Source organism: Rhineura floridana, chromosome 14 (assembly GCF_030035675.1).
Source record: "Rhineura floridana isolate rRhiFlo1 chromosome 14, rRhiFlo1.hap2, whole genome shotgun sequence".
Lineage (NCBI taxonomy): Eukaryota > Metazoa > Chordata > Lepidosauria > Squamata > Rhineuridae > Rhineura > Rhineura floridana.
In genome coordinates, this window is record NC_084493.1 from 11,441,017 (window position 1) to 11,461,938 (window position 20,922).

General features: G+C 40.2%; 1 protein-coding gene and 1 long non-coding RNA gene across 5 annotated transcripts in view; one reads left to right on the forward strand and one right to left on the reverse strand.

Moving 5' to 3' along the window:
* SLC12A1 (solute carrier family 12 member 1) overlaps window positions 1–20,922 on the forward strand; it is a 60,765-nt gene that overhangs the window by 16,934 nt on the left and 22,909 nt on the right. For both annotated transcript variants that reach the window (XM_061595362.1, XM_061595363.1), the window contains exons 7-14: window positions 1,177–1,288; window positions 2,634–2,761; window positions 6,334–6,418; window positions 8,767–8,918; window positions 10,971–11,078; window positions 11,858–11,981; window positions 15,026–15,127; window positions 18,374–18,529. In XM_061595362.1, the coding sequence (XP_061451346.1) occupies window positions 1,177–1,288; window positions 2,634–2,761; window positions 6,334–6,418; window positions 8,767–8,918; window positions 10,971–11,078; window positions 11,858–11,981; window positions 15,026–15,127; window positions 18,374–18,529 (967 nt within the window). The remainder of the gene's footprint in view (window positions 1–1,176; window positions 1,289–2,633; window positions 2,762–6,333; window positions 6,419–8,766; window positions 8,919–10,970; window positions 11,079–11,857; window positions 11,982–15,025; window positions 15,128–18,373; window positions 18,530–20,922) is intronic.
* The window catches only part of LOC133369787 (uncharacterized), a 33,626-nt gene continuing 28,901 nt past the window's right edge, over window positions 16,198–20,922 (reverse strand). For all 3 annotated transcript variants that reach the window (XR_009758990.1, XR_009758991.1, XR_009758988.1), the window contains exons 4-5: window positions 20,848–20,897; window positions 16,198–18,535 (exon numbers count right to left, since the gene is read on the reverse strand). This is a non-coding gene — a long non-coding RNA (uncharacterized LOC133369787). The remainder of the gene's footprint in view (window positions 18,536–20,847; window positions 20,898–20,922) is intronic.

Below are 20,922 nucleotides of genomic sequence, written 5' to 3' on the forward strand. Positions count from 1 at the left end.
GTAAAAATTATGCATATTGGAGAAAAAAATCTTAATTTCACATATATGCTCATGGGGTCTGAACTGGCGGTGACCGACCAGGAGAGAGACCTCGGAGTTGTAGTGGACAGCACGATGAAAATGTCGACCCAGTGTGCGGCAGCTGTGAAAAAGGCAAATTCCATGCTAGCGATAATTAGGAAAGATATTGAAAATAAAACAGCCGATATCATAATGCCGTTGTATAAATCTATGGTGCCGCTGCATTTGGAATACTGTGTACAGTTCTGGTCGCCTCATCTCAAAAAGGATATTATAGAGCTGGAAAAGGTTCAGAGGAGGGCAACCGGAATGATCAAGGGGATGGAGCGACTCCCTTACGAGGAAAGGTTGCAGCATTTGGGGCTTTTTAGTTTAGAGAAAAGACGGGTCAGAGGAGACATGATAGAAGTGTATAAAATTATGCATGGCATTGAGAAAGTGGATAGAGAAAAGTTCTTCTCCCTCTCTCATAATACTAGAACTCGGGGACATTCAAAGAAGCTGAATGTTGGAAGATTCAGGACAGACAAAAGGAAGTACTTCTTTACTCAGCGCATAGTTAAACTATGGAATTTGCTCCCACAAGATGCAGTAATGGCCACCAGCTTGGATGGCTTTAAAAGAAGATTAGACAAATTCATGGAGGACAGGGCTATCAATGGCTACTAGCCGTGATGGCTGTGCTGTGCCACCCTAGTCAGAGGCAGCATGCTTCTGAAAACCAGTTGCCGGAAGCCTCAGGAGGGGAGTGTTCTTGCACTCGGGTCCTGCTTGCGGGCTTCCCCCAGGCACCTGGTTGGCCACTGTGAGAACAGGATGCTGGACTAGATGGGCCACTGGCCTGATCCAGCAGGCTCTTCTTATGTTCTTATGTTCTTAGTACTTATGTCAACTTTTGCAGTTATCAGCCATTAAAGCAAAGAGTAGAGGAGGGGTGAGAATGTTGGGCCCATGGTCATGCTTAGGCCCTACGGAAATTAATGAGACTTACAAATGTGACTAACTCTGAATTTAGGCCCCAAACCTTTTAAAAGCACTACCAACACCGTGCCACTGTGGAACTGTGACGTTCTGAAGCGGCTTATTAACAGAAATTAAAAACTAATATTGAAGGCATGACTTCTACCAAAAATATTCTCTTTCTTGCTTTTATAGGCACAGGTTATTCTTCTAATTATCCTGCTTGCTGCTATCATAAATTTCTTCATTGGGACAGTCATTCCATGCAGCAACGACAAGAAGGCTAGAGGTTTTTTCAATTATCAAGGCAAGTGCTTCTTTTGCTGCAGGTAAGCAAAGTTACTGCAGTAAAAAAACTACTGACATACATTGGGTGACTATAGCAGCATCTTACATCAAGTAATTGTGTACATCCAGGCTGCTAAATGGGGTCAGTCTATGTGCATAAGTTTGCACCAGTAGCTGACTTGAAAATCATAACCAGATGGCTGAGCTTTTGCAACACTTCTTTTACCTGTACTCAGTGATGACATCCTGCTGTCTAACATGCTGGGTCTCTTTGTGTCACTGGTACAACATCACAAGTGATGGATTTTGTACTAGGCCTTGGGCACAATCCTGTAGATGCTTGGTATGACTTAGTCCTAATGAAACTTGTGGAACTTTAGTCACAATGAAGAGCCATTCTGTCGCTTTCACATCTTAACTTTCAGGCAGACTTGAACTCACAGTGGCTTTTGAACTGGTAAGCTGAGAAATGTCAGCTTGCATGCCACCACTCAGCTCTGGCCAAATGAGGAAACTGCAGGAAAACTAGCCAAGGAAGCCAAAGGAGTCAGAATGGGTCGGGTGGTATTCCCTGATACACTGAAGCTTCTTGGTCAGGGTCGCTTGCTCATCTAAACAAGGAGAATATCGGCCCATGTTGCTTTCAACTTCCTTCCTGATTCCTTTGCCTTCCCCTGCCCTTAACTTCATATGAACTGGTTCTGACATTATGCTGAATTGTGCCCCTTCTTGCCAATATAGATCAAGGGCCAATCTATATATTATCTTCTCCGCACAAAGCCACTCCCACATGGGAACTGCAACATACTGAATGGATTCCTGAAATAGTTCATTGGTTCCATTCTTACCAAGGACTACTGAAGGCTGAATCTTCATGTGATTTGTGCTATGAACTTTCAATTCTAGCAAGTGCTGATATACACTGAATTATGTGGCTCCAGTTGAGATCTAAGTTTGACAGCCTCCTAAGTAATGCTTTAAAGCATAGAGCAGCAAGGACTAGAATCAGGGTTAGTTGATATATTAGAGATTTTTTAACAGAATTGAGTCCAGCATCTCTACGCTTTATATCCTGCCCTGGTATTCCATTGCAATGAAGGGTGGCTTAAAATATTTGCAGTGATAATAATAAATAAAAATACCTTGGACGTAACACTTGGAACGATTTCACACATATATGATCTTGCCAACTATGTGGGGAGTTTCCATGCCATGTTGACTGCATGCGGTGTTTCAGGAGGATCTATGTGGCAAGCAATCTTGGTCATGCTCCTTCCTATACCAGAAGGTTCTGCAAGCTATAAAATATCAGTCCATGCCATGGCCCCAAAATTTCACAACAATTTTTCTCTTTGCTTTTACAGCCTCAATATTTGCAGAAAATTTTGGACCAGATTTCAGAGGTGAAGAAGGCTTTTTCTCTGTGTTTGCCATTTTTTTCCCTGCAGCCACTGGCATTCTTGCTGGAGCCAATATCTCTGGAGACCTGGAGGTACAGCATATTTCAAATTACAGAATAAGAATTATACTAGAATGTTGCTAGAATGAAGTCAAAAAGAATGCAAAGAGAAACTAGTTCTCAAATTGCCATCTATTGAGGCTTATTACAATGGCGCCCAGTGGCGCCATGTCTCTGGGGCAGTGCAGTCTGCTCCAGGTTTTAGTCCAAAATTTCAAGGTGGAAAGTTACTCAGATAGCTCCTAGAAAGTTTGGACTAAAACCCGGAGCAGATTTCATTGCCCCACTGACATGGAGTCACCAGCCGCCACTGGCTTACTGTAGTTCACTGCATTTCAGAATTAAGGTTTCTTCTTCAGAAACAATCTTGAGATAATTAAAAATGTAGAAGTCAACTATTCATATAAATGAAATCATGCACAATACTATTTAAATTTCTTGAGACACTTAACTATGATCAAAAAAGGTAAAAATGCACCCATAATTTAAGACCATTATAGCAAACAGAACAATACAATACAGAGTGAGAGAATTCTCATAGTCCTGTGTGCCCGGTGGCTTGACATGGGAAGCGTCAGTCCATTCAAAGTCTTCCTCCTCCTCTGCCACCTTGCCGCTCCACCCCCATTCTGCCGGGCCCATGACACTATGCCTTGTAGAGTTGAAGACACCTGTGTAACCTGTAGTTTGATCTACGTACCAGTCATGAGCCAAGTTCTGGATTAAAGCCTTTGGCAACAATCACACCGGTGAAGCCAAGTCTTGATTCTGTGGGGGGTATCCAGTACAATGTCTTTTATTTAAGTAATAACATAATTATTGTGAAAGTCATCCTTTATTTAGTTATATCAGGGAATCTCAAATCCAGAAGCCAAAAGTGGCCCTCCAGGCCTCTGTAGCTGGCCCTTGGGACTCTCCCTACATCATGCCCTTCCCCAGGTCACGCCTCTCACACCTCCCTTGAGTGTTTTACCTGGCTGGAACTGTGATGATGCCTCTCGAATTCCTGGATGGCCAGAGATGGTTGTATAAACCTCTGATTTATACTGCACAAAAGGTTAAAGTTCCATCCGTTGTTTTTAAATTGTTTTTAAATATTTTTAATTGTGTTTTTAAATTGTTTTTAAATTGTTTTTTGTGTTTTAAAATTTGTATATTTGTTTTTAATGTAAACCGCCCAGAGAGCTTTGGCTATGGGGCGGTATATAAATGTAATAAATCCATTGCTCCATCCACTTTTGCCTCTGGTGCCACCCACCACTGGAATGTGGCCCCAGGAAAGTTTCCCAAGAGAGAATGCAGCCCTCAAGCTGAAAAAGGTTTCCCGCCCTATTATAGAGTGCTTAAAATGTACTTTCTTGTTGAATACTGACAAACTTTAACACTGAACCATGGAATTGAATCCAAATAATCCTAACTGTAAGGGGAAATAGTTGTTAACACTGTTCCATACACCTTTTATCAAGAGCTTGTGCATTTGTGCAGTGGTGTCATAGGTAGGTTCTAGAGCAGCTCTTATACTTCTGCTTCACACATTTGCCCCAAATTGGAAGAACACCTTTGAATTTAGGGCACTTCCAGACCGTTGCTCTTTTTGGGTCATTTTCAGCCACCTACTGGCAAGTTCAGGTTGTGCAATTAGAGCTGATTTGGAGCTCTTATGCAACAACAACCTGCTTCCTAAAAAGATCAGACATTTTGCTGTAAGGAAAGGGACTGAAAATGCACAGGAATGTGTGGGATTACACTTGCTTGACACAACGCTGTCTAATTTCCTCGCAAACAAATTAGAATGTATGCTTGATAAATAGCCAATATCATCTAATCTCTCCGCAAATAAATCAGGATGAATACTCAATAAACAAGTCATCTGGAAGCACTCTTAATTTCACTTTTTCACACAATATCACAAGCTGTAAAGCAGTCATTTAATAAATAGAAAACGTGTGTCTGTATATGGAAGGGCACCTCTGGATCCAGGCAATGGGTTTGGTTAGCTAAGTACCCTACTTGCATTGTCTGATAAAACAGAGCTAGCTACACAAATTTAACTAAATTTGTCATTCAGAAACAGACTATGAAATTTAATGGCCACTTCAGCAACTTCTAGAAGCAGAATATTAATAGGCCCATTACCAGGGTATTGCACATAGAAATGAGCTATGCAATTCCTATTAATACAGCTTTGCTAATTCATAAAAACTGCATATGAGGTGGAAATCAAATTTACAGTAGGAAGGGGAAGAGTAATATGCAAAGTTCCTCTCTCCAAAGTGGATTGGGTTAGCCTTAGTACAGGCTTCACATGGCTATATTTTACATTACTACAAGGTTCTTTGCATGAAGACCTAATCATGCCCCATCACTTGTCAAGTATCTTGTAAGTTTTTGGTATAATCACGGAAACGTATGCGACACAAGACTTCTTCTTCCCTTTTTTTGGCCTCATTTTGTTATAAATACGGCTTTCCTTTCTTTTTTGCTTTTCAAGCCTTCAGCAAATGGCATTTGGGAACTCTTGTATTAAATTATGAAAGCTGTAGATTTCACAGTCACATGTTGACATGACTCCAGAAACATTAACAAATACAGCACTTATAACCTTTGCAGTCCAGTCATGCGGTTAGCAACATGGGGGGTAAAATTGCGGGTGGAATTCTAAATGTCATACATATCACTATATCTTACCATTTTTAGGTAGTGCCAGCTTTTCATCAATGTTTAGATAAGCTAAACATATAATACTGTTATGGGATTGAAGGCTGAGATACATAATTTCTTTGGGTCCCCTTCAAGCCTAAAGTTGGGATATGGAAGCAAGAATCCTGCTCTACTGATCAGACTAATTTCGTTCGTTAAGCTAGCCTATATTGGACGTATTGAATGGTAAATCTGCATATCCAAAGGGATGGGGCCAGGAGAGATCCTGTCGGTATTACAACTCTTTTCAGGAAAGCAGTCCTCCCCTCCTGCATCTTGGTACCAAACAGAGGCTTGTGTTTTTAGTCTAGTCTGGAGAAGCTGGGAGCTAGGAAGACACACAGAGAGGCCTGCGCTCTACTCCATGGTTTTGGGGTGCCTCCCTACAAGCCTGATGGAAAAGCACGATCTATTGGACTGTTAATGCTTCGAATCCCTCCATCTTAAGCTCAGGTTGTGAATGTGTGTAAATAAACTGTATCTGACACCCCCATTTCCCCTGGCCTTCTTTCCAAGGAAACCAAACCCTGAGTAAGTACAGGAGCCCCTGGAAGTCTTGCACTGCTCAGAGATTGGCGCAACAATACCTCTTATGTACATGGCTAGCAGTGAGTTGGTGGGCTTCCCCCCTTTTGATTTACATCCCCTCCAATTTCCATGAAACCCACACAGTGCGGTGAACGATGTCCATTTAAAAAAGGTTCCTGTAATGCTACACAAAAGCTCCAGATTGCCTACACATTTTCATATTTAACTGCCACATTACCATGAGTTTTAAGTGATTTAAATTTGGTACTAGAACTATCTGTACATTCAAAAAGCCAGAGAATGAACAATCCTGCCTATGGTGTGCGTGTGTGTGCTTTATGAGTATTCACTGCAGTCTTTTTATTGTAATATTCCAGGATCCACAAGATGCTATACCCAAAGGAACAATGCTGTCCATTCTGCTTACAACTGTTGCTTACCTAGGTGTAGCAATCTGTGCAGGTAAGTAGGAATCACATGTTTGCATTATAATACAGAGTCACAATTAATATAGTTAAGTGTGTTTAAAGTATTGTGGTTAGATCATTACTTATCCTCATTTTTTGTTTATCTTGTGGATTTCCTACATAGTAAAACAGATGAATATTACCATATAACAGACTTGGGGGGAAGAAACAATAATCATTTAGCACTACATAGAATTGGGTCAACTGTGAATTTACAGACAGTTAAAGAGGCTCCTGTTCTAGGAAAAGTTCACCGAGTCAAACAGTTCCATTGTGTCAAACACGTGACTTCACCATATAGTTAGCTTCCACCAGTGCTTGGTTTGTGGAAAACTACTACAGCCATTAGAATGAGTTAGGAAAAATACTGCCTACAGTGGGAAAAGAACTATTCCGCTTCAGGATGCCTCTTCCTGTTTCGTCACTGCCATTAGGGGAACAACACATGGGTTGTGCAATTCTATAAGACAAGAAAAGCCAGTTCTGTTCTTCTCAAGGAATAACCACTTGCCATATTTGAAAGGAAGAAAGACGATTTCCTCCAAAGACAGATTGACCAGCTACTTCAATGTCCAAGTGGGGCTGTGGGCAGCTGTGCCTGAATCCAGCTGTGTGATAAGAAGTTTTCAAAACCACAGTATCTTTGGAAGCTGGGGACTTGAGTTGGAGCATGAAGTTTGGCCAGCAGGAGGCACTGCTCTGTTGACCAGGCATAAGAATGTAAGAAGAGTCCTGCTGGATCACACCAAATGCCCATCCAGTTCAGCATCCTGTTATACAATGGTCAACCAGATGCCTCTGAGAAACCCGCAAAGAGGGTGGTGCTTCATCAATTACATCATCTGAAGGATACGCCCTTACCTCCCCAGCCACTTGCTTCCCAAAGTAGTACATGCTCTGGTCTTGTCCCGGTTGGACTATTGTAATGCCTTATATGTTGGTCTTCCCTGGACTACGGTTCGGAAGCTGCAGCTAGTGCAGAATGCAGCGGCCCGCCTGATTCAGGGCAGTCACCACCATGACCATATCACCCCAGTCCTTAAGGAATTGCACTGGCTGCGCGGGCCAAATTTAAGATCCTGGCTCTAACTTACAAGGCTCTTCATGAGGCTGGCCAGCTCTATTTAAAAAGTCGCCTTCACTCGCACCAGGGGCATCGGCTTACTAGATCGTCCTTGAATGGCTCACTTCTTATACCTTCAGCAAAAGAAGCGAGGCTGGTGAGGACAAGGTCCAGGCCCTTTTCTATCGTGGCTCCTACGCTCTGGAATTTGTTGCCAACTGATCTCCGTCAGGCCCCCTCTCTGCTATGCTTTCGGTGGACCTTAAAGACCTGGCTCTTTACTCAGGTGTGGGAAGGGGTCAGGCTGGCACAATGTAGTTCTTGGGGGGTTTAAATTCTGGCAGGTTGCAGATTTTGGGGGTTGAATGTCTGAGTTTTAATTTCATTTCTAATTTTTAAGATTTTAGTATTCTGATTGTCTATATGGATTGTACCTGTGTTTGGTTGTAAGTCGCCCAGAGTGGCAGATTAACCTCTGCCAGATGGGCGTCTAACAAATCTCATAAATAAATAAATAAATAAATAAATAAATATGGGGGCACCAGGACAGAAGGCAAAGTTCCTGGAATGTGTATCTGACCTGGTTGATCTAGAGGCATTATACTGCCTGCTGACTGAAGGATGTGACACTCTCATTTCCTTTCCATGCTCGAAGAGAGATCTGAGGACTGAGCATATACAGATAGCTTGGAAAAGTTACTTTTTGGAACTACAACTCCCATCAACCCAATCCAGTGGCCATGCTGGCTGGGGCTGATGGGAGTTGTAGTTCAAAAAAGTAACTTTTCCAAGCTCTGGATCAGATATCTCATTAGGTTGTGTCCCTGATAGGTCAAGTCCATGACAGTTGTTTTGTGCAACAGGTGGCACGAGGACAAGCTATCTACATTTTAGTGTTAAAATGCAGCAGATGATGCTACATCAAGAACTTTCCATCATTCTCATAATCTTCCCCAGTATCTTTCAGACACCGCAATTGTCAGTTAAGGTTAAAGAAGTCCAGGTGGGTCAAGCATTAGCTGTTAGTAAATTTTGCATATGTTCTAGTTTGTTGAATGTAAAGTAGGCCAAGTATAAAATGTAGAGCAGTGATAACAACATTCTAATGAATAGTGGAATTATTTGCAGTGATAAAAAATAAACAACACCCCTCTGCCCCAAGATAATAAAGGCAGGAACATATAGAGAGCATTAGGCAATCTAAGATGTATGCAGCGTGGTGAGAATATTCTCGTATTGTCACAAGGAAGGGAAATAATAATATGCTGTTGTTTCCACAGCTGCGTGTGTCGTACGTGATGCTACAGGGAATGTCAATGATACAGTTGTGTCTGGAATGAATTGCAATGGATCATCTGCTTGTGCCCTAGGCTATGATTTCTCCAGCTGTAAAACCCAGACATGTGATTATGGGCTGATGAATAATTTCCAGGTTCAAAAGAGCTCTAATTATGCAATTTGTATAATCATATGTGTTGTACAACTAAGCAAGCTACACACTACATATAAGAACACAAACTCACACGCACATAACCGTGCACTAGTGTGCATTGTCTGGTTATTCAATATCTCTACTAACAACAACCCAGGTAAGGTATATGGCCTGACATGAAAGCCAATCCATTGTGCCTTTGAGGTAGTCATTAACACATCCAGCAAGTGTTTTCCATACCTCCTTACTCAAAAGGACAGGAAGCAGAACTATAGCCTATATGGAAAGGCCATAGCCTAGCGACAGAGCAAAAACTTTGCACACAGACGTTCCCTGGTTCAACACCTGGCATTTCTAGTTAAAACACTCTCAGACTAACAAGGCTGGAAAAGACCCTTGCCAGAGACCTTGGAAAGCCACTGCCAGTCACAGTAGATAATATAAGGCTAGACAGACAAATAGTCTGATCTGGTATAAGGCAGCTTCCTAGATTCCTAAGCAACACTCTATTCAATCTTGGGTGATTTGTACATATGCTCTAATAGCCCAGCTGGCAGGGAGCATGGTCTAGCCAGGGAAGGTGAATAACTGGAACCAGAAACACTTGGGCAACTCACCCTCTCTAAGGCTTGGCCTACACAAGGAGCAGAATGTGTGGGAATGAGGTGATAGTATTGTAAGTTGGCAGAATGGAATATGCTTCTTCAAACTGCAGCCAGGGTTCATGTTCAATGTTCTGCAACCCAAAAAAATTCCTACAAGTGGAAAATTACAGCAGCAGGAGTGGGCTGGCACACCTGGCCTCCCCTTGATGTGCTAAGCTTTACTTGCAGGGAAAATGGCACCCCCTCCTTGCAGCCTGAAATACTATTGTCCACACCACCTCAATCTGCTGTGTGTGTATATCAGGTCTCAGCCTATAACACCATCTATAAAAAAATTCACAACACAGTATTAGGCAGCATGTTTACTCCGAAGTAAGACCTGATATCTCAAGGTGGGGATGATTAGTCCCTAGCAAGTGTGCTTAGGATTGTAGCTGTACTGCCTTACTTTGGAAGGCTGTTGTAAGTAGCATGTATTACATATGGGCAGAAAGGAATTCCAATGTGTACAAAGTATCTCATGCACGCCAGAGCTTCTCTACTCACTGCCAATGAGGTGCCAATTCTGCTTTTGCAAAACAATGCCTGGGCAGATTTGCTACCTCATATGAATTGAATCAGGAAAGCAGACCTTCTCAAGAGTTCGTTCTACACCAGAACACACAGAGAGCTTTGGATCAGAGCAACGCATTGTATTGTGTACTGCTAAATTAAATGCTGAACGATACAGAATATAAAGACAAACCACTCTGTGAAGAGTTGTGTGAGTTTGGAAGCTTATTCTTTTAAAATAAAAAAATAAATAAGATCTATATTAGAAACACACTTATTAATTACATCTCCATAAAAAATTGGCCCAACAGAAGTCAGCATCTATATAGCTACTGTTCTGGTGCTCTAACAATTAATAGAACCAGCATGCCAAAGACAGCTGGAACTGGTCTGTGCCTTAAATAGACACAGGCACACTTTTGAGAAGTTGTTGATAGAAACTTTCCATAAATATATATGTGCATGCCATCTTTCAGCATATAAAGTCTGAATTTGAGAGTATTACACATGAAAGCTTCTGTCTGGAGGATATGGAGATCACTCACTTTTTAAAGTGTGGCAACCTTGTTTCTTGTAACATCTTGCTTCTCCATTTGTAAAAGAAATAAAACTTCTGCCTTTGGCTTCAGCAGGAACAGGGCAGGCCTCAATTACAGAACAGTCTTCTCCATTACCAGGCAAATTGTTTTCTTAACTAAAGTAATTTGCTGTGCTGAGTACAGGCTCATTCGGAAATCTTTAATGGGTGACTTAAGAGATAATAGAGCAGTGGTGGGAAATGGCAGAGTGCATTATCATCAATGTGGCAAACAGGAGGGATTTGGGAGCTCTGTTTGTACCCTTTGCCGACATGAGTTTCATGGCTATCTTTTGTGCATTTGTTTCCTCCCATTAGGTTATGACCATGGTTTCAGGGTTTGGTCCCTTAATCACTGCCGGAATATTTTCTGCAACTCTTTCATCAGCACTAGCTTCGCTTGTCAGTGCACCCAAAGTTTTCCAGGTACAACCAAAAGCACAATGTTCTTTGTTCTTTGTTTTCCATATAATCGTGTGATTTGTTAGACCACATGCATGCCGGCCAACTGATATGTATGTTCGACAAATACCGCATTCGCAGACCCTGTCTCTAGGGCTCACACTCTACTTCCCTCTTGGGTGACACAGAAGGGGTCAAGAAAGTCTTCTATCTCTTCATAACTCAAAAATGCTTCCTTCTTCTCTAGCCTCAACTGCCACATTTGGCCAGCTGGGTCTGACACGTAAAGTTATGGCAATGGGCGGTCCTGAGGGCACAGAGCTGGTCTCCACATGGCAAGCACCACAGATTTAGCAACTTGAACAAATGCGATACCTGTTCAGTCACAGGCCAGCTCCTTCAGGTTTATGAAAAGGCACTCTTGTAATAGAGGCATGTTCTCCCCACTCTCTGCAATTGTGGGCGAATTCTTACATTACCAGAGAAGTGTGGCTTTGGCTCTTCTACATAGTTGCATCCCACGCCACTCCATAATGAAAATGTTTGAAACAGGGAAAGCAGGTGGGAGGGGTACTTAACATGATTATTTTCAAAACCAGTTCTACCGGCTCCCAGGAAAGGGTGGTGTTAGAGTGAATGTGTCATCCATTTTCTCCTCACACCACGCTTCAAGCATTATCAGGCCATCATAGGATGAGACTTGTATGAAAGCAAACATTTCACACTTGAAGTAAAGTTTTTTTGTTACAATAAAAAACACAACCAACTCTGCCTTTCTGAACTAAGTTGTGCTGTTTTGACAGGCTCTCTGCAAGGATAACATTTACCGAGCACTCCACTTTTTTGCCAAAGGATATGGGAAAAACAATGAGCCGATTAGAGGATACGTTCTTACATTCGTCATTGCCATGGCCTTTATTTTGATTGGTGTGTATATCACAAATACCTTCCTTTTTTTTTTCTTTATCAGCCCTAAGCCTCCTTTTGAACCATTCCTCGTGTTTCAGGAAAGGCTGTTATTTCAAATGTTGAGCTAAATGTTAAAAAAAAAATAGTGCCATATTGCAAGAAAGAGAGATGTAAAAAGGAGAGAATACATTTTTGTTGCCATTGACTATTAATGCATCTTCTATTCAGAGCATTAATTAAAGTGAGAAGAATTGCTTGAGATTAGTTTGCTAAACCATATCTTAGCCTGGAATAACTAAACTGCAGTTTGAGGAATGACAAAGCATTTATTGATATTACAACAGCTATTGGGCACCTTCTAACAGGTTACAAAAATAGTCACTCAAGACTGTATGTATATTAGAGATGGGATCTGTTGGTTCGTGCCAGTTTAAAAGCATTCTGTCAACCTAACAGACCAGTATCTATTAAAGTATCTTTGGCCACTACACTGATTTTACTGATCCTTTTTTCTCCCTCGCAAAAAAAATTGAAATTAATATTAATATCAATATTTATGTTTTAAAAGAAATTAGATAATTTTAAATATTGATAAAATTATCATTATTAATATCAATATTTTAGAGGCACATCTGTTAAAAAAGTTTTCAAAAAAAGCCGTAGAAAATAGCTAAATAAAAATCCAATCCACAACTATAGAGAATAAGCGAATTAATGGAAAATTTTGTACCAAACCCAAACCGGGTAGAATTCTAGCACACCCCTAACAAATATATTATATATATACACACACATACACACACACTACTATTTTGTTAAAAACATCAAAGCGGTTTACAACATGTTAAAAACAAACATCACCATAGAATAAAAACATTAAAAAATACAATAAAAACAAAGGTCAACTGTTGCAAAAAAAAAAAAGCATCTTCTTAATTGCCTGCATAAGCAGGTGCTTAAAAGTTAAAGGAAAGGTCCCTTTTGAATCTCTGATGGCAGAGCATTCCAGAGAATTTGGCCAATGACACTGAAGGCTCGATTTGTCAGTGTTAAATGCGCCTTGCCAACTCGGGGGACAACCAAACCTGCTCCTGCAGATGATCTCAGAGATCAAGCTGGGGTATAACGGTTCAGGCGGTCCCTAAGACACCCTGGACCTAAGTTGTTCAGGGCTTTGTACATTAATACAAGTCCAAAATAAACTCATATACATTCATATCCTGACTGCATGATTTGGCTGTGTGATAACTAAGGTAATGTGCACATGCTGCTTATCTAGTGGTTGAGATGTGCTGATGAAGTGCATCTGACCCACAGAAGCCCCATTTGCTGGGATTTCCACAGTGGCCCACACATTCTGGGTGGCTTATGAAGACTTTAGTATCAACACTGCTCTGCATTTATCAGAGTTGGCTTTCAACTATTGGGGTGAAGGTGCCAATTAAGAGATTGTATGTAAAGCATCTACCTATTCCTGGAATACTTCCAACACTTTGGGTAGGATGTTACAATAGCAGTGTATGGCCAACAATGGCAACTACAGTAATGCATTCTGTGATACCTGGTTGTCACCAGCATGAAAGTGTGGAGAAAGAGGAAGAACTTATCAACTGCCACAACTGTGTGCAGACTATGGGTGGGACAGGAGAACCTTGCCCAGCCAGGCACATATTATACAGAAACACATTATGCAACCGAGCTATCAGCTGACTAGTGAATAGGAAGAAGAGAACCCAAGGAAGGTTTTGTTCTTTTAAATATTTTGTTTGATGTCAAAGTCATTCAGTCATAGTTACCTCGAGCAGCATACATAAGTCTAGCTAAGAAATCAAAGCAATCAAGCAACTGCCCTTCAAGGCACTTTCCCCAATGTAGCATAAGTCTAGTTTTTGAAAAACCTGCCTACATAAATCAAAGGCCTCCTGCTCCAAACCATTAGCACAGCGAATTCTACCTGCCTTCACATCAGGCTCATAGTACTGATTCCTGGAATATTTCAGCTACAGTACTCCTCATTTGATCACAGCTGATTTCAGTTTGTGATGTTTTACTTTGCACCTGGCTCCCTGTTTTGAATGCACAATGCTTTGTAACAGTACCAAAGAAGCTTTTTTCATCTGGGTGCACGCTATGTCTACTCTCCTAAGGAGCATCCAAAAAAAAAAGGCTATAAAACTAGCCCTGCACAAAATATTTTTGCTCACATTCAGAGTTAATTCATTATAATTTATTTATACCCCACTTTTAAATTTAAAAAATCCCCCTGAATCACTAAAACAATAAATGCAAAATACACCATTTCAAAAACAAAAACTACAGCCAATATGCATTTATTACTGATAAATTCATTCCTCATAGTAGCATTTCCTAAACTGGTATGTGGTTCTTTTGGGAGGTGTGGTTACACCCTCACAAGTATTTCTCAAGGGATATGCAGGAACAATAATGTAGCCTTCCTGAACCTGGTCTCCTCCAGATGTTGCTGGACCACAGCTCTCATCATCCCTGACCATTTGTCACACTGGCTGGGGCTGAAGGGAGTTGGAGACCAAAATATTCTGGTGGGCTCCAGGCTGGGAAGGCTGCAATAATGTTTTGCTTAGAGGAGAAAATTCTCAGCACTTCAGCAAACTACAATTCCCAGATTTTTTTTGGGGGGGGGAGTCACAACAGTTAAAATGGCCTAAAATTTTAAAAAATGTAGTGTAGCTATACCTTTAATCTAATAAAGGGAAGTAATTTCCTCAGCCAAGATACATAGTACACTCTGGAATACTTTTCCCAAGTAGATAATGAATGGAATTGTGATCTTCTTTTGTTACATAACATGGAAAACTTGTGGCCCTCCAAATTTGTTTCTTTCTGTCAGATTAATATAAATTTAATATTTAGTCTAACAGGTGGTTGTTTGAGGAAATTATACTTTTAGGGATGTCAATAAAGAAATGTACTGTATGAGAGGTGTTTCTTGGTCTGGGATCTGTTTTGAAGAAACAGATGTCTAATCCCTGATTGACTCTCTTCAGATATCTGTACATCTTTTTTGTGATTCTTCCCTGCAGCTGAGCTGAACACCATTGCTCCCATCATCTCCAACTTCTTCTTGGCTTCGTATGCACTTATCAATTTCTCTTGTTTCCATGCATCGTATGCAAAATCTCCAGGTTAGCTTTTCATTTTCTATTTTCAGTTATATCTATCAGGTAGCTGATTTTTGAAACCATTTCTACAGTTAGGAAAAAGTGATTTTCAGACTGCTAACTTAAGGCTAACATTATGATGGCAAGTTGTTGTCCATGCTACTCATGATGCCCAGTCTGAAAAATAACGGAAATAAGCCCTCAGTGTAAGTAACTTACATGGGTTTTGAGCAACTGTTAAGCAACTGTTGTATTTTATTGTTTGTTTTATGTATAAATTATGTTAATCTCCTTTCTTCTTAAAAGATGACTTAGGCAATATACAATTTTGCAGTTTTTTGGTTTTTTTCAAATCACAGTTTTGTCCTTCTCCTGACAGGCTTGTATTGCATTTAAGTGCTGAAGACAATACATATTTTGCTACTTTAGAGGCTACCTGATATATTGTGGCATAAGCTTTAGTGAACAACTACTCAATTTCATTAGATGCATGCAACTGACAAAGACAGAGAGGCAATATCAAGGCTGCAAAACTTGTGACCCACCTAGTCAAACACAACCTCACTGGCCAGAATCCTTCTCATTTTATTATTTATCATGCTTCTTTCTCAATTTTCCAGCCTAGAGGTGCTCAAGGTGACAAACAAAATATATTTAAAAACATGATAGTAAAACTTACAAACAAGAAGTCACCCACCAAATCCAGTGGGATGCAGGCAACAAAACTAGTTTATTAAACACCAGGGGAGCTATCCTATAGGCTGGTGAACTGCATTGACTTGTGGATAACAATAAGTTATATAACTCTTATACAAATGCATATAATCTGATGATGAGTCTATCAAGGTATGCTAAAACGAAAGTCCCACTCAGTTTTTGTGAATTCAGATTTGAAAATGAAAGAAAGAAATACAAATGTAAAATACTGGCCTTTTTATTAGATTGAAGGGAAGGGGAGCACAACAGCCCACTGAAAAGCAAACAAAAATGGAGGAGATAATCCAATCCACAAACCCAAGAAAAATACTGAATCTTGAAGTTTAATAAATGTGTTTTATTTTTATTTTATGTAACAAGATCTGTATTCCTCTCAATTTAAAAAACCTAAGTGGTTTACAAAAATGGTATAAAACATTCATTTAAAATAACAATCAAAGCAGACTTTAAAAGCAGTAGAACATAAATTATTGGAAATCTATTTTGTTTAGCAAGATTTACATATCACTCTAAAAAAAAATCTCTAAATAGTTTACATAAAATAGAATAAATCTACCAGTTTATCTTCTACCAGTTGGTTCCCCCTCCCTTATGATCTTTTTACCAGGGACATCCACTGGTCATAGAATTTTTGATTGACAAATTATCCTTTAAAAAAATCAATGAAATTTATATGATTTGCATATTACCAAACCTCAGTTTGATGCCTTTTTGACATAATGCAGGAAAAATGCCATTCTATAATAGTAATTTAATAAATGAAAGCTACCTCTCATTGTCAGAAGACCATCATTCAGATTTTCTTTTTCATTGCCTATTACAATAATGCACCACAAGCAAAGCTAACCTCAGTAAAAAATAGATGGTGCCCTTTACTCGCAGCCTCTCTGGATCAAATCAGCTAAAGCCAGAGTTTAAAGCTTACAGTCCTACTTTTTTTACTCAAAGAACAACTTCCTTTGGCTGCAAATCGCTTGTCATACCACATGGAGATATTTATTTCAGCTGCAGAGAAACAGCCCTCTTATTTCCAGCATGGAAGAAACCACAGTGGTGGCATAAATATATATATTAACTCTGTTCCTATCAGTTTCCATGCTGCTGCCTGATCAGAGTGCAGGCTTAAAAGACAGACTTCCCCTAATTATCTGCAGAGCAAAACAATTGCAGATTAGATCCATGCTGGCAGAAGCCTTAGTACCAATTACTGTATATACTTTGAATGCCATGGGTTAGAATACTGTGATTACTTAAGACCTGGATTCATTCCAGAAAAAGCAATACCCATTTCTCCATCATTGCTCTTTTTCCTCAGCTAATTGTGGTTGCCCAAACTAGTTTAGTAAACAAGTGCTCGTAACTGCATGGATACAAAACAGAAAAAACTCTGCACAGCAGCACCTGTCATCCCACTGTTATTAGGGTGGTACATCTTAGGACTGCTGGGTCCTACTTTGTATCTTAGAGAGATTGTCCTTCTATGCTCATCTACTTGGGAGTAAACCAGCTGAACAGAGGCTTACTTCCACGAAAGCAAGCACAGAATTATACTGTTTCTTTTGCTTCAAGTAATACATTCTGAAGAGCAGCTAGCAGAGAACAGCAAATCACCACGTGTCCATTTTTAACTTCTAGTAAGAGAAAGCTTTAATATAACAAAGAGGAAATGCCAACATGTGACTAACCAATATTTATCAGGACACCCCAACCCCTCCAAACTACAAAACTTTAAAATAGTAGAAATGAGCTTTAAAAATTCAACCAATTTAAACATTCAAGATGCTTACGATTGCCCTTAGTGTTCTAAATGGCCTGGGTCTGAAGCTGAAGGGACCATAAACTATCATTGACAATAGACTTCATGGAGTGATCCCAAATCCTAGTACTATGAGAGGTGGGGATTCTCTTTTCCCTCTTCCTCTATATCATGCATGTCTTTGTAAACTTAAAAAAGGAAAATAAGGGGGGTCATGAGACAGGTTTAGAAAAAAATATGCAAGGCATGGAAAAAGTGAACAGATAGCAATTTATTCTCCTTCATTCATGCTACCTGAACTTGTAAAGTTATTGGCACAAAATTCAGGACAGACAAAGCCATTTTACACCCCCTCCTCCAAAGACAGTTCCAAATCAGTTCCATGCATGAGTCTCAAACAATACAGAAAATATGAACACATGTATTACAGCAGCACTGGAAACACATCTGAAGATTAGTTTCAGCTCTTCCAGGAATCTGCTTGAAGCGTTGCAAAAAGCATGCAAAACTAATTTGATACCAGTTGAATAATAATAAAAAAGGAAACCAGGGTCAATAACATCTCTAGAGCCTCCAAGTCTCTTGCTTGCTAGCGTTGCACATGCCAACACATGCCATGTAATACTAACAGTTGTTTCAGTTTTAAATCCGACGAAAAAGATTTGCACTCCTATTTCACACACAATAATAGCAAGTTGGGAGTTTGGGTATGTTCTTGTGAAGACACGATATAAATTTAATAAATACATGAGACCTATTTCAATCTTGCCCTTTTTACTCTCTTCTGCTTTCTACAGGTTGGAGACCTGCCTTCAGATATTACAACTTGTGGGTGTCCCTTTTTGGAGCTGTGCTGTGTTGTGGAGTCATGTTCGTCATCGACTGGCGGGCAGCTCTCATCACTTATGCTATTGAGCTCTTTCTTTATATTTATGTGACATACAAGAAGCCGGGTAAGACTGGGCAATGGAAAGGGAGAGAATAATTAAATATGGAAGGATTGCTCGGTGTATAAACCTCAAAGACCAAGTTTGATACAGAAAGGACGATTCCCACAGGGTATCTTATTTACCGTTTAAATGTTTCACTATTACTGTTTTTGCTGCTAAAAATTGACTTTCTACTTCTTTCTATGCGATTGAGACAGATCAATGTTTAAATATATGGACCTGTCCAGTTAGCTACAAGCAAATATATATCGAGGAACATAAAAGGATGATACAGCTTTAAATTCTTCCCTAATCTACCCTCTGCTCCACTCTACTCCTTTCCCTTAGGTGCTTTAATCCAGCCCCAGTGAAATATATATATTTTTAAACACCAATATTTCCTGAGAACACTTGATATTATTCATTCCTACCTCAGGTTTCTAATCCTTCCTACCAGGTGGCTGCTGCCACTTTAATCTGCCACTCTCTCCTGCTAGAAAAATCCTCAAGGAGACAGTTCAGAAGGCAGCTTCTGAAAAATTGTCTTCCTGACTCCAGACATGTATCTAATAATGAGGCTTTTATGAGTACAGCTCAGTCCTTCTTCGCAGAACACATCAACAAAAATCACCTGTTCTCCCACTTCTTTTAATCTAGAAGTCATTGTGCTACATCTTCACAATAATGTACAGTATACACTTATCCAAATGAACCAAGGACAAAAAAGCTTATATCTGAATATCTATGTGCAAGATTAAAAATATATTATTTTTTCAAACTGAGTTTGCTTCCCATACTACTGTTTTAGACATAGGATAATTTCCATGACTTTCCACTTTCCTGTTAAAACAAAATGTTTCTAGCCAACACGGATATATGAGTGCAATGTGTCAGGATCACACAGAAAGCAAATGGAAAGTGGCACTTTAAAAAAAGGAAGACTTTCCATTCCCTTTAATAGCACAATAGGGTATTTTGAGTGCCTATATGTCTGGAGGCAAAATCAATCTGGTGCCACTCAAAAGTAAGATAGCAATTTTTATATATGGGGGGCTACTACGTATGCAGAAGTAAATGTTTAAAATTTTGTTTAAAAAAATAAAATTTCCAAAAATGGCTTTGTCAGCTTCCAGGACCTACAGAATTTGGGGTCACAGAGGTAAGGAAATTTTAGAATCACTCATTTCATTGCCAGAAGAAGAAAAGCCTGGGTTCACAGTGAATGTCAAAGACAAAAATTTCTGGCTTTGCTGCTTCCTATTCACTGTGGGGAATGGGAGACAACCTTCAGAGGCACAGCTCAGCCAAAATCCTTGATTTCTCCATTTTTTTATAGGCAGCTGTTACTTGTGCCTCAGGTTGTAGAAGAGTCTAAAGCTACTGAAAGTCAGGCAGCATCATGGAAGGCTTAGAGGACAAACCAGTTAGGAAGCTAGACGAGAACTTTACTATCTTTTTCAAACAAGAATACAACAGCAAGAGGAAAATCCTAATTCCAAGATGCAATTAAGTCCAATGCCTCTCAAGACTAAATTATATATTGGCACTAGTACCTACTTACACAGGCAGCCTGTGTAATCTATAGATTAAGGCAGCTGTGCCATGCAGTGCTTTAAAAAAGGAAAGAAAAATGTCTGGTCTGTTCGAGCGTCTAGCAGTTTAGGAGGTGAACATGCCTTGAAGTTTAAAAAAAGAGTATCTCCTCATGCCAGACAGCAATAAGGTGCTTAGATTCAGGACTGGCAGCCAACCCTGATCTTGAACCTTTTAAGAGTATATAGTATGAATATCCTGCTCTTGGCCTGTGGATGACTCTCAGGGCAGGGCAGCAAGGCAAGTTGGCTGTCACAGCACTATGGAGTGCTCCTAGTGAGTAACGTGCTCCAAGGACAAGGGTTGGAACAGAAACCTTTTGAGCCACTGCGTCCAGTCCACCTCTGCTAGGTTTTGTTCCTTTTGGAGAACTAGCAACTCTTAAAGACCCAGTCCTCTTGCATGAAGAGGTACAATTCACCATTCCATAGCCTCTTACCTGGTTCGCTCTCTGAGGCCCGTGCCATTGGACTGGCAGGGTACTATGGGAGGTACTAGATTCTTCTGCCCTGGGGACAGCACCCATGAGGGTCCTGGTTCTATGGGACCTGCTGCCATGGCATCTGGTTTAGTGGTCCCCTGATCACCAGCATCTGGCTCAGAGCAAGAAACTCAATCTGGAGTCTTAGCCAGTGACATTGTAGCCTGCAACTCAAGTGTTCTGGTCACTGCTAGACAATTCACTCACCCCCTGCATATTCCTTTCCTTTAAAAAAAAACACTGCATGGTTCCAATCATATACACTTACCTGAAAGCGTCGATGGAACTTACTTCTGAGTAGACATGCAGAGGAATGTTCTGTAAAACAATTATTTGAGCCACA